The 13550-nt window shown below is 41.4% G+C and overlaps 1 protein-coding gene across 1 annotated transcript in view; it reads left to right on the forward strand.

Annotated features, from left to right (window-relative positions):
• Positions 1 to 109: 109 nt before the first annotated feature.
• The window catches only part of fam193a (family with sequence similarity 193 member A), a 17422-nt gene continuing 3981 nt past the window's right edge, over positions 110 to 13550 (forward strand). The window contains exons 1-17 of the mRNA XM_085356848.1: positions 110 to 493; positions 2662 to 2736; positions 4205 to 4447; positions 6277 to 6452; positions 6542 to 6709; positions 7121 to 7367; positions 7470 to 7594; positions 7795 to 7942; positions 8029 to 8103; positions 8212 to 8286; positions 8384 to 8496; positions 9593 to 9835; positions 9964 to 10120; positions 10289 to 10435; positions 11259 to 11540; positions 11886 to 12108; positions 12211 to 12567. Coding sequence (XP_085212974.1) covers positions 272 to 493; positions 2662 to 2736; positions 4205 to 4447; positions 6277 to 6452; positions 6542 to 6709; positions 7121 to 7367; positions 7470 to 7594; positions 7795 to 7942; positions 8029 to 8103; positions 8212 to 8286; positions 8384 to 8496; positions 9593 to 9835; positions 9964 to 10120; positions 10289 to 10435; positions 11259 to 11540; positions 11886 to 12108; positions 12211 to 12567 — 3076 coding nt within the window. The 5' untranslated portion in view covers positions 110 to 271. The remainder of the gene's footprint in view (positions 494 to 2661; positions 2737 to 4204; positions 4448 to 6276; positions 6453 to 6541; positions 6710 to 7120; positions 7368 to 7469; positions 7595 to 7794; positions 7943 to 8028; positions 8104 to 8211; positions 8287 to 8383; positions 8497 to 9592; positions 9836 to 9963; positions 10121 to 10288; positions 10436 to 11258; positions 11541 to 11885; positions 12109 to 12210; positions 12568 to 13550) is intronic.

Here is a 13550-nt window from a genome sequence, read left to right on the forward strand (position 1 = left end):
TCCCATGGCAAACTCAATTTCCCATGAGCGCCTGGGTGAGGACGCACATTTACGTTTCGACGCGATCTGAGCCCTGGTTGAGGCAGTCCAGTCAGAGGCCATATTGGAATATATGAAGTCGGCTTGCACTTTGATGGAACTGAGTGTCTGCCGTTTTGAGAGTCTCTATACTGCTATCCAGGATTTATACGCGAGTGATTACAACAGGCATTCCACTTGAGACTCTGCTAAGTCTGGACGGCAAGTTGTCTCGCTTCTTTTATTGGGAAAAATGAGTCCAACCGATGCTAAACGGGGGGCTAAACGCAGGAAGAACAAGCGGGGCGGTGGCAGTAGCTGCAGTGCTGTCTGCAATACCAGCGGTGGCAAGGCCGGGGTTGCTTCGGCCCTGGGCTGTGAGGGAACAGCAGCACCTGCCTCTGTCGTCGGCTTTTTGACACCTGGCAGTGCAGGCAGCGGGAATATAGGATCCATCACGGGCATAAACGACGAGGTAAGAGTGTCACACTACTGGATGTCAAAACAGGGGCGAGCAGCTTGGAGCGTTATCAACGACACATCTGATTTGGGCCCGAGACTGATGCGAGGAAGGCAGCTAGCTAGCTAACTAACAAGTGCAACGTAGCTGGTAGTTAACCGGCTTAATCACAGCTAATAATAGTTGTTTATTCTTTGTGAAATAATCGCCAGCAGTTAAACAGTCCCCAGTGTAATATAACACACTGTCTTAAACGTCAGGCTAACTTACTAAAGTCTTGGCGAAATCCTAACACTACCATCGTTAGCTTAAGTTAAGAGGTCGTAGGTGTATCGACAACGATTTAGACACAATCAAGCAGTTGGTTGATCTAATATTCTTCTCTGTGTATGGCTAGCACAGGTATAGATTGGGCTGCTCGAATCAAAGTTATTCGGGAATAACATTAAGATTAACGTAGGTGGCTCAAAAGCTGCTATCACCTAGGTAAACACTGATGCTAGCTTATGCTAACAGTCAAGAGCACTAACAATCTCATCACTGTTTTTGCGTTTTTAAATTCCGAGTTTCCGTCGTTTTTTCTCTCTCTCTCTATTTCTCTAGTCTGTAAAGGTTTGAGTTTAACTTGGTCATATTTTCCAGAGGACCAGCTAAAGTACTCGACTACCTCCTCCACGTTAGCCTAATGAGCCCGTATACTTCAATACCACGATAGTGAAACTTAACAGTGAAATCTTAAGATGGTTAGCAAGCTTATTTACAAGATCGGAGATGTTGGTTAGCTTAATGGGTCGCGTAAATAACACTTGAGTGTTTTGTATTCTGCATCGAAGGGAACTATGTCCTGTCTGTGCTTCTGTGTACGTTTATTGTGCTTTTGTAGTTATTCTGGTCTCTCACGTAGAAAGTGTGTGTGTGTGTGTGTGTGTGTGTGTGTGTGTGTGTGTTGTTTGTTTGGGATTAGTGATGTTACAGTATCAGATTTTCCGCTACAAGTGGGCAGAAGAATTCATGGTAACAACAATATCGCTGAAAATAAAGAAAAATACCCCTAGTCATACCAAGCTTCATTTATTTCATCGTAACTTTATTCATTTTAACTTTGTTAATTCACTGCTGCGCTAATAAGGTAAATGATACAAGACATTTCTTGGCTAAACCATTATGGAAAACCAAATGTGACTACTTGGAGCCACTGCTGTTTTGTCTACTCTTTTTGTACACAAAATATCATGAAGCTTAAACAAAGACCGGTCATTCAGTCAGGCCTATGCTAAACAGGAGAAACACCTGTGAGTCATAGTGCAGGAGCTAGTGTTAGCTTGAAAAACTGTCAAGACAACGGTAATTAAATTAAAAATTAATTCCTCAAAGTAATACCAGTCTATCTGCACCTATCTCAGTGACTCAGCCTCGCTCTATCTCAGTGTGTGAGAGAAACACAGAGAAAGAAAAACCAATGCTGTTAGCACTAAACACCTTACTTTAGTCATCCATAAAGTAAGCATACACTGTCTAGTACGTGTTTATATACTATATAGTGCAAGGTGACAGTATAGCAGTTACTAAAAAGAAGAGAGCCTTGATATAAACTGGATTCCTAGTTGTTCAGGTCATTTACAATATGTTTATGTGCATGTTTTACTGCAGCATTCATTTTTATTTTTAAATGTCAGTTATTACTAATGCTTAACAGTACATGCACAGATAGCCAGCTTGTTTTTCTCATAGCACCGATTACTACCATGGTGGTTTGTGTCAGCCTGCAGCAGCAACAGTAATTTGTCGTTTAAGTTTACATAACATGAAACTGCTTGAATTTAATCCTTTAGTCTAAATGATCAGTTACGACTCCTTTTCTGCCAGTCTGTGCATGGCTAGATAGAGATTATGTTTTGCTATAATTTTTCTGAGTTGACTCCTTAAATGTGCGTACATCATTTTTGGGCACTTTTGTTTATAGGTTTTCTGTGTATGCAGTGTGTACTGGTGTGAACCTATGAGAGGTTTATCAGTATAAATATATATGCAGTCGAATATAAAACCCAGAAAATAATACAGAAAACATTAGAAGCTTTGAGGTGTAATATAGAAACTGTGTCATCACTTAGTGTAATTGATCACTTGCATAAATAGAAAGGGATGAGTTCATTGTAAACTATGAGCTGTTTTGTGTCCATCAGGTCAAAGTGAACAGCGGCGTTACACCACAGTTTACAGAAGGACCGGTGAATGCTGACTTCTCTGGAGTCCTTCAGGTAAAGTACAGTCAAGGGTTTCTGAATCCACTCAATGATACAGAACCTTTGTCGCTCAAAGACATGTCCAGTTTACCAGAATAATACACACCTTGACAATAGAACTGTGTGTATGCTAAATGGTGGAAACCCACTCAAGATTTAAACATTCAGTGTTTCTGTTAATTCAGTCATTTTTAAGTATGGAACTTATTCATATTCGGTAGGACTTGCCTCAGTTATTCATACATTCAGATGCTCCAGCATTTGTATTTTTTATTTTTTTAACAGTAGGGTTTAAGTGTTGATAACTGCCTTTTTTTTTTTCCTGATTACTAATGACGTTATTCCTCAGAATTCAAATCCATACAACACACATCACGAACATGAACTTGAACAAGGAACGAGGAAATATATGTATGAAATGTACTGTTTATCATAGAGAACCCAACTGATTGATCAGTGAGCAGATATTGTCTGCAAATATTTGCTTTTTTCGCTGATCTTTTATAATAATAATAATAATAATAATAATAATAATAATAATAATAATAATAATAATAATAATAATAAATGGATAAATAATATATAAATGGAAATTAAAAAGGTAAGGAAGAAGGGTGAGAAATGCCTTTCAACTATGTTATGAGAGTTGGCGTTGCATAGTTTGTCCAACAGAGGGCACTTTACAACTCTCCTGTTTGTTGTGTGAAACACTACACACTGATTAGGAGCAGTTGGATACAACGCAAATGAGTAAATGATTAACTAACATGTGTCACACAATGTTCAGCTACTTTCTGACACTAATTTAAAAAAAAAAGAAAAAAAAGAATTTACAATATCGACACCTGAGTTTGAGAATGTGATAATTTAAGAAGGAGGAAACATAGGATTCTGAAATTCATACCATAGCTGTACTAGGAGGCCATATCATGTTTGGATAGATGCTGATATTCCGTTAAGTGTAAAGCTGCCCCGCTCTAACCCAGAGTACTCACTGAGTCACAGTCTCCAGGAGTACACGTTTAAAATGTAGCTGAAATAGATGGAAGTCAACCTTCTTCTTAAAATCCCATAGCCATCCCACCCACCGTCACAAGCAGTCAGTGTGTATATCATTAATTGAAGCCTCTAGCTTCTAATTACGTGTTTGTGCCCCTCTGTGGTTCACGCACTGAAAGGACTCTGTGTTAAAGTTCCTGTGATTTAATGAAGTACAGCGGGCCTGTTCAAACAGCTGTTGTACCTGGAGTACATTGGGTTGTGAATGTTAGATTGGTTAGCAGTTCAAGTGATCACAAACTTGAGTTTTCCTCTAAAATAACATCTGTATTATTATTATTATTATTATTAGAAGAAAAAATAACCTGCTTTTATTTATTCCCTTAAGTAATAAATGACAACAGCCACTGCATTTCTATCTAGGGGATTTTAATCAAACACAGTGACTTCATGTAAACTAATATATTTTTCTTTCCCACCACAGACCCCATTCACATTTGGCCTGAACCAGCGAGCGCCCTACACTGCTGGTGATCGCTGCCTCTTGTGTCGATGTGAGCGTAAAGACACTGTCGTGCCTTCAGAGGCAAGCATCTCAGGCCAGAACGGTACGGCACAGCCTGCCAAGACTCCCAGTGCTCTACAGCTGCCTCTGTGGGTGTGCTCTGACTGCAGGCGCACAGTGGAGAAGGAGGACCGACATACTACTCTAGAGCAGTCTTTAGGGGTAAGTCACATGAGTGTGAAGAGAATTAAAGTTATAAAGAGTTTGTGCATGGAGAGAGAGTGCTGCGTGTCAAGCCTTTGCTCGATTCCGCCGTTCAGTCGGTTTTCTGGCTCAACACGGATGCCACATATCTGCAGTTTAACGTGCACAGCTGCGGTCTTTCAGTGGATGATGCAGCTCCTGCGTTCACCTGGCACTGCTGGTTCTGTGCCAGAACGGCTGAAACAGATGCAGCCACCGTGAGCAGCAGCTGCTGCTGTAAGAACGTAATGATGGAAGCAGAATAATACGATTGCACAAGCTTGAATTGATTCAACGAGCGACTTCTAGAAGCTTCAGCTTGAAATGTGCACTTTTTCAATTTTTCAGGTACATTAATTAAACAAAAAGTATCTCAGTGGATGAAATGCTTTTGATATATAATAAATGGTACATAAAAATGTAGTTGTGATTATGGCATTAGCTGCATCTGTATCTAAAAATGAAGGAACTAATTATAAAAATCATAATGATTTAAGTCTTTATTTTAACACGTAGTCACATTTAATACTCCTAATGATTAATTAAGAAAATAAGTGGCAGTGTTGCTGTTGTCGTCTTAATTAGTTTTCTCTCTTTCTCCTCTGCACACCCAAGTGTGACTGAAAATATCCTCTCAGGCCTGTGTTGTAAGATGACGTGTGTTTGAGTGTGCGCTCCAGTTACTCTGTATATAAAGAGCTTCTTTATGACAGACTGCCTGTGGAAAAATCTTGTGATTTGAAATCAGTGGGGTTTTTTTTTTTCTCCCCCTATAATACAAAGTGACTTTTTATTTTCCTGGTTGAATGTGTGTAGGAGTGATTATTAGTTGTAATTAATAAAAGCACTTTTGTACAGACAAATTTACAAAGGCAGCGACTCGACTTTGTTTCCGTTCTTGCAAATTCTAAAAGGAATTTTGCTTTTTATTTGTAGGCAGGTGGTAAGATTGCGCCTACATTTTTGTTCTTCATCCAAAGTCTCAGTCTGAGTTGCTTTTGAAAACTCCCAAACATTTGTTTTTTGGAGCTCAGTCCTATGTTTTCTTAGTTGTTGGTGCGTTAGCCTTGGATGGTGGTCTTGGGTTTGGCTTCCTCTTAAATGTATTGTTAAATGCATCCTAACTGCAGGGGCGTGCTCTGCTGACTCACAGCATTATGGTCCTGTAGTCAAGGGGCCCAAGCAACTGGAGAGCTTTTATTTTGAAATAGCTGCAGAAAAGAAAATTTGCACATATATTCTCTATCTAGTCTGCCCCATGCTGTGCTTTTTCTGGTGATGAGTGAATGATGGTGTGACATTATAAGTCAGTTCTCACAGTGGTTTGCTGATCTCGGCCCTGATGCTTGTCAATTGTAACTGTAACTTTTCTCTAAACAAAAAAAGACTGCACTGTGTGCTCATCCCAGTTGTAGTTACTGTCCAACACGTTATAAACGTAAATAGGCTGAGCGTCATGTGGTGCTGGACATATCAGAGCAGTCATTTTCAGGGCCTTGTAGCTGTCACAGTGTCCAGAGCCAGATCCATGAGATGATCAGAGATTATTTTATGACAAGCCACAGCTGAAGAGACTGAAGAGGAATCAACTGAAATGATTAAAAATGCTCTTAAATACAGAGAAGTGATTGACATTCATATTATATGTTAGCACATTATTTTCAGCTTTCTGGACAGCCGTGCGACATGCCCAGTGTCACCATCGGCTCCTGAAAAATGATCAGCATCACAGTAAACTAATAAAAATGTTTCTGGATTTGTTCAATGCCTTATTGTGATGTCTTTGTTTTCCTTCATAATGCCTACAGAGTCAGGACTTTCTTTTGCACATGCCTGTGGGTAATGGAAACTTGGGCCAGGAGGCAGCCACAGGGGACAGACTGACCACTGCTGCGCCTACTCTACCCATGCTTCCTGCCCCGGACCTCACCACGCCGATGCCTGCTGATACAGTGTGCAGCTGCGAAGCTTGCAACGAGAGGCGGTCAGTTCAGGTTGACTCTTTGATTCCTTGCGTTTTTGTTTTTGTTTTGTTTTTTTCACTGATTCTTAATGAATTTGTGGGAATTACAGGGAGATCTCTGCCGAGTCGGAGAGGGAGTCGCAGCAGCTGCAGAACCACTGGTCGGAGCTTCGCTACCTGGTGCGCTACATCTACAGACAGACGGGAACGCCACTTGCAGATGACCACGACCAGCCTCTAGAGAGAGACAAGGAGGGCATGAAGGAGCTGGTGGACAGGTATGACCACGACCAGAAATCCTGCCTCTCTTTCTCAGGTCTTTCTTTCAGGGGCTTTCAGGGGTGTGTTTGGCCACTAGAGGTCCCTGTTAACAGGGAGCTTCTCTGAAAACAACCAGAGGCGTGGGAGCCTTTGCGCTGATGTCAACAAACTGAAACTGCTGCCTTGTTTTGTTTTGGGTTTTTTTGTTTGTTTTTCCAGTGTATTTGAACAAGTCCACAGGCCCGTAAAAAGCCTATTGGATTACTTAATATGATGTAATTGAGGAAACTATGTGACTCACATTGGGAGATTTTAAACTGTACAGACAGTGTTACAAGAGAAAGAAGAGCTTTACGTGCTGGTAGCATCAATAGATGGGGAATTTTTTTTTCTTTTCCCACATTATGTTCATTGTTTTTCTCCCGCAGACTCTGTGAAAAGGATCCCTATCAGCTCTACCAGCGGTTGGAGCAGCAGGCTCGGGAATACGTCTTGGAAATGAAAGTGCGTCTATTGAAGCACCTTTCTGCAGGTTCCAAGAACACGGGACCACCTGGGACCATAGCTGCAGCCCAAGGTCCTCCTCAAGCCCACCAGTTCATCTCACTTTTGCTGGAGGAATACAACGCCCTCTGTCAAGCTGCACGAACCATCAGCAGCTTCCTGCTCACCCTGGTTCGTCCGAGTGTTGTTCCCCCACATACAATAACACGTTTGACATATTCATCGCATTCTTAACTTTTATTTTATTTCCTTTTTTTTTTTGCTCTTCCCCAGGAAAATGAGCACCTCCAGAAATTTCAGGTGACCTGGGAGCTGCACAACAAACACCTTTTCGAGAATCTGGTTTTCTCCGAACCGATCTTACACAGCAGTTTACCGGCACTCATTGCACAGCTTAGGTAAGACGTCACTTCTATTTAAAGGAAGACTCTATGACTAGACGCTCATCGTGATGATTTGATTGCTAATAAAGACCCAAATTGCACATTACCTTCTCAGATGCTGCCTTTGAACAAGCTTCCACAGTACTGAGCCATAAGCCAGCAGGCTTATCCCTAATCCCTATTTGGTTTTTTTTCCTTTTGTTTTCTTTCCACAGGCATGGCACAGCTTCCCATGATTCATACAGTGAAGATACGTACAGGACGTTATTAGAGAGCTACCAGCAACTGCAGCAGGAGATGGCTTCAGTGGCCGCTCAGTGGCAGGATTGTGAGAAGAGGATTGATGACTATGTGGATGAACAGGTACGCAGGGCAGTAAAAGAATGTCTTGTGTAACGCTCATGTTCAGTACAGAGAATAATAAATTGTGTAACATGTTTCTTTTGTAGATGCTTTTTAAGGTGGAGGGTCAGAATATTACCAACCAAAGAACAGAGCCACACAAGTCTTTAATTAGCAAAAATGTAAGTGAAATGAAAACTCTGTGTGACTGTTTTAGATATTTTTTTTCAGTCTTTGATTTGTGAAGCTTCTAAAGTCTTTGTTGATTCTTACTATCTGCCTGTTTCCAGACTTTAAAGACAAAGCAGGGAATGCTGAAAGAGGACTGGGAATTCTTTAAGCAAAGAAGGTTTATAGAAGAACAGGTACGGCACATGATTATGACGCTGTCATTTTACAATGGAGTTTTACAGTTGTGTCCTTCAAAGCGCTGTAATGGTTTCTGTTTTTGTTTTTTTGTAGTTACCCAACAGTAAGAAATCCCCCACCGGAGATAACAACTTCACAGACACAATGAGAATGCTGTCATCTCGTCTGAGTATTCCAGACTGTCCAAACTGCAATTACAGAAGAAGGTGAGCTGTCAGGATTCAGTGGCTTGTCCCTGTCTGGCCTGGGATTACGTTACTCTTAGTCCAGTGAATTTCAGAAATAATTCAAATTATCTTCACAGGGGGAAAAAAAAAAGGATAACATGTATAAAATAAGTGAACAGACTGGTTATGTTTAGTTGTGAAGAAATTAAATGAACCCCCCTCTACTTGCTGGTATTATCATCATTATTATTATTATTATTATTATTATTATTATTATTATTATTATGTGCAAAAGTCTTGAGCAATTTCTTTATATTTTGCTTCCAAGGAGCCAGAATTTATTTTCTTTTTTTTTTGTGGGCTCGTGCAATAGTTTAAGTCTTTTTCAGGCTTTTTCAGTGCAGTCCTTGTACCTGACCATTTTCAGAGGTTTCTTTTCTTTCTGTTAGCCACCTAACACTGACCTATGAATCATTCCAGCATAAGAACTCAAAGGATGAAACAGTGTTGTCTACACATAATGCGATTTCTATTAAAAATGATAAGATAACAGTTTGAAGGTCTAAACTGGTGTCTTTGCAAAAACAAAGCGCTATTAGCTGAAAACATGGCACATCTCTACATGCTGTGTAGGGTGTCCTGAGAAATTTTGAGAGGGAAAAAAACGCAGATGAAAAGCGTCTGAAAGTCATGTCCTTACGGAGTAGAAACCAATCCAGCAAAGATCTGACACTGTAACCATTTATTGTTTACTGTAGCCTGGTTAGAAATGATGTTGGTGGAAGGGTGGCTATCAAGAAGCCATTCTTAAGGAAGGGAGAAATGGGGAGCCAAGGCTAAGGTATGCCAAATTACACAAGAGGTGGTCTGAAAATCAGCAGTGACATGAGGTGAGGGTCATGTCACTGGTGTGGCTCAAGACTTTTGTCACTTTGCTATAGAACCTATTTAAAGATGGGAGAGCGAGATGTCAACATGTGATGTATTGAAGACCATTTTCCGCCATTAAAAAAGCCACTTAACTCATTTGACTGTATGGGAATTGTCTTTTTAAAATACTTCATGTAAGAACTTTACTGAGAGAGTCCTGTAATCAGTATCACAATATAAATTTTGTCTCAACTTTTTTCAACAGGTGCACATGTGACGACTGTAGCCTCTCTCACATCCTAACGTGTGGCATAATGGACTCTCCTATCGCTGAAGACCTCCACATCAAACTACCCATGCAAGGGGATCCTCCCCGGGACTTCTTGGCAGGGGTGCACCCTCCTAGCCTCTCTTCCGGCAGTTCAGCATCCGGCTCCAACTCCAGTTCTCCCATCACCATCCAGCAGCATCCGAGACTCATTCTGCCTGAAGGAGACACCAACACTTTGTAAGTCATCTATTAGTATTTTCCCCAATCTTAGCGTTAACATAAAAATAAGTGCTATTAAAGTGGAACTGATATTTCGATAAATAGTCTCTTCTTCTTCCTGACTTCTCATTTCTCTCTTGTTGTAGCATTAGCGATGATGACGAAGTGCCTCCATTGTCCAGTAAGTTTGGGGACATGTACCCTATGAGTGGTTATGAGGACAACAGTATGGTGACTGCTGCTGTGAACGGTCTTCATAACGACATCAACGGGGAAGGTGAAAACGTGGCGCTAAAGACAGGGGTGAGTCCTCTACAGCCCCCAAAAAATGCCCAAGATTAGCTGTGAATTTCCCTGCCGGGTTTCTGGATGATGAAGCTGCAGTTCATTATGAGTGGGTTACGGGTAATTTGGGAAATGTTTTGTCCTCACATACTAATTCAGTCTTTGTTCTGCACCTCTCTGTGTCAGTCTCCTCGCATTACCAGCAGCAGCAGCTCATCGGAGGGTGACGAGGAGGAAGCTAATAGCGAGGGTGGTGGGGAGCCCCCAGGGCAGCAGGAACAGCTTTCCTCAGGAAAGACCAATAGTCCTCCACCCTCCTACAACCACCAGCAGGTATTTATACAAATACAACGAGCCTTCATTCGTCTTCCTTTAAGGGCCATATGCTCAGACGCACTCATTGTGTGACGAGAGATCTAAAAATACTGATCACAGAACAAGAATGTTCTTTGTTGCTGTGGGTCCCGGGGTTATCGCAGGAGCGTGGTTTTTTTTTTTTTTTTTTTTTTTTTTTTTTTTTTACATGAATTTAAATTTTGTTTTAATTTTTCTTTTTTTTGTTATAGCTTAGACTGGGTTTGCTCATTTCAGTTTCAATGTGGTTCCAGTAGTTTCAGTATTAATTTGAGTTGCTAGTCCATTATAATATGAGTGGTATTACTATACAAACACTAGACGTGGTCATCTGTGCATCAGTGAAAGTCCCCTTATACTCTTTGTGTGGATTAAAGACTAGAAGACATTTGCTATTTATTTTATTTGTTCGTTTGTCTTTTAAAGTCTATAACTAAAGCTAATGCCACACTTATCTGGCCACGATCCTTGCCACCTCCAGGTACAGCTGTTACTGACGAAACGAGGTGCTTTATTTGCAGGGCAGGGTATCCGTGTATCCGTGCAGTGGCACTGATGAGACCTGAACCCACTTTACTAATGTTCATGTGACACAAAAAGCACATCAGTTTAATTCTGATGTAAGAGCGGAGATAAAAACTTGGTAGTGTAGTCACACTAATTTAAAATAATAATAATAATGAAATCCTCGATGGAGCTGAATTGGAAAAATGAACTCCACTACTACATTCTGATACATGATTTAGCTGTTATTACTCTTTTAAATCAACGTGTTTCAAACCTATATTACCCCCACCCTCAGGCAGAGCAGGTCCAGCATGCCTGCGAGTGCCACGTGTGCAACCAGGACCCCAGCTCTTCCACCCTGGGCCCCGCCACGTGTTTGCCCCCTAGTCGGCTCCACGCTGCGCCTCCTCCCCCCGCTGTTGGACACCAATTCTTCACAGACAGCAAGACCCCCCCTGCACACCCCGCCCTCCACTTGTACCCACACATCCACGGCCACTTGCCCCTACACAACTTCTCCCGGCCCCTCCTGCACCCCACACTCTACCCACCAAGCCCACCTCTCACACACAACAAGGTGAGGATAACAAGTTTTTAGAGGTAGACGTAAGTTGTATTCTTCCGATCAGTATGTAGAATTCTAGCATTGAAAGTGTCTTTAAGGGGAAAATTGATTCATTTCCTTATCACTGGGGATTTTTCTTTTTTTAAGGTTCCAAGAACAATCCTAAGATTAGTTGTACGCTAGTTTCATTTAGTGTCACTGCAGTTCCTTTTTTCTGCCACAAGGGGACAGACTGAACCTAAACTAGGGGAAGGGGGGAAAAAGCAAAAAGAACAGAGCAGTCCTGAACTTTGTGCCAAACTCAAACCTGTTCATCTCATTATTCCCTTACTAATCACATTTTTTTCCCACCTTAAGCCTCTGCCCCCCAACCCTATATCAAACCACTCGGCGGCCAAGCAGCCAGCCTTCAGTGCGTCTTTACCAGAGCATGTATACCAGAACTGCTTCGGCGGTGCGGGCAGTGCAGGTGACTGGAACAGCTCTCTGCAGTGCCTCTCGCTCAAGTTTGAGAATTTATGGGACGCTGCTGTGATGAAGAGCTGGAATCCGTCTGTGCTGTTGCCCGAATCGCTTCCAGGTGAGCCGCCCTGGCACGGCACAAATCACCAATCATATTGAAATCATTTAAAAAGAATCGTTAAGACAATGTCTTCCCTTATGTTTTGTCCTAACCCAACAGGTGATATGCTTGGACCACCACTTGCTGATGTCCCCCTCCCTCCAACATCATCTATTTGCCCCCAAGGGGAACATGCCTCACTGCCCACGCCTCTGCCCCCTTCCTCGTCTTCTTCCTTGTCATCATCTTTGTCGTCATCCTCCTCGTCCTCATGCTCCTCTTCAGAAGCCAAAGAGCAGAAGAAGACCGGCGGCAAGAAGAAGTGTCTCTACAATTTCCAGGATGCCTTCATGGAGACGAATCGAGTGGTGATGGCTACCTCCGCCTCCACGTCCTCAGTGTCCTGCACTGCTACCACTGTCCAGTCAAGTAATAACCCACCCATCCACCTAGCATCTAAAAGACCCAACTCTTTAGGTAATATAGGAAGTAGGAGTAGTGGTTAGGTTTGTACTGATGGGGCTTTTTTGTTATTAAACTGATGGGACACTCAAACAATTTAACACCTACAGTTAAAAGGGACTCGTTGTGGTCGTCTCCACCGCCGTATTTTATTCTCGTACCCCAGCTCTGTGTTATTCATACATCAAAATATTTTTGGGTGCAGCCCCTCGGTCCATCAATTGTTTGAAACAAACCATTTTAGCTTCCTCTATTTAAACTGCCTTTCTTTTAATTGGCTGAAAAAAGGTGGTTAGACCTACTCAAACAAAACAACCATCTGACGGCTGTGGATGCTGTGCTCACAGGTATCATGTCGGATGTCTTTGGTATTATGCAGAGGCAGAAATGGAAGAAACTGAGCGTTTAGGGGTCTGAAACCGGAGTTTTTGACTCACGGGGAAACTTGTCAGTGTGTATTGTGCATCCTTCATTGTAAGAGTACATATTTAACTAATTGATAAGTCCCCTTGAAAATTTGGGTGTGTCATCAGTTTTGATCACATACAAATTTTGCTGTCACTGATAGCTTTTATTCAGCAGGATAATTATTCATTTTCTCTATTATAGTGGGTTTTTTTTATGGTATTTATTACCTCTTTGACCTTTCCAAATATTAAAGCACATGGGAAGGATGCCTATTCTTTTATATTTTTCTCAGTGTTAACTGTAGCAAGCATGTTTTACTATGCAAGGTTTGCTACTGTGTCTATGCTTGAATGCACAGTTAAGAATTGACAGAATGGTGAATTCAAATCTTATGTCCACACATTCATCAATTACTCAGATAACCTGGAGTAAAGTGTAAATTGTGTTTTATTCTGAAATGTCTGGTCGTTGTATTGTGGTGAAATGAATGATGTGGCTTGAGATAGATAGATAGATAGATAGATAGATAGATAGATAGATATATATATATATATATATATATATATATATATATATATATATATATATAT

The sequence above is a fragment of the Diplotaxodon limnothrissa genome, linkage group LG6 (assembly GCF_057381915.1).
Source record: "Diplotaxodon limnothrissa isolate DT_005_m linkage group LG6, D_limnothrissa_male_GT1.1, whole genome shotgun sequence".
NCBI lineage: Eukaryota > Metazoa > Chordata > Actinopteri > Cichliformes > Cichlidae > Diplotaxodon > Diplotaxodon limnothrissa.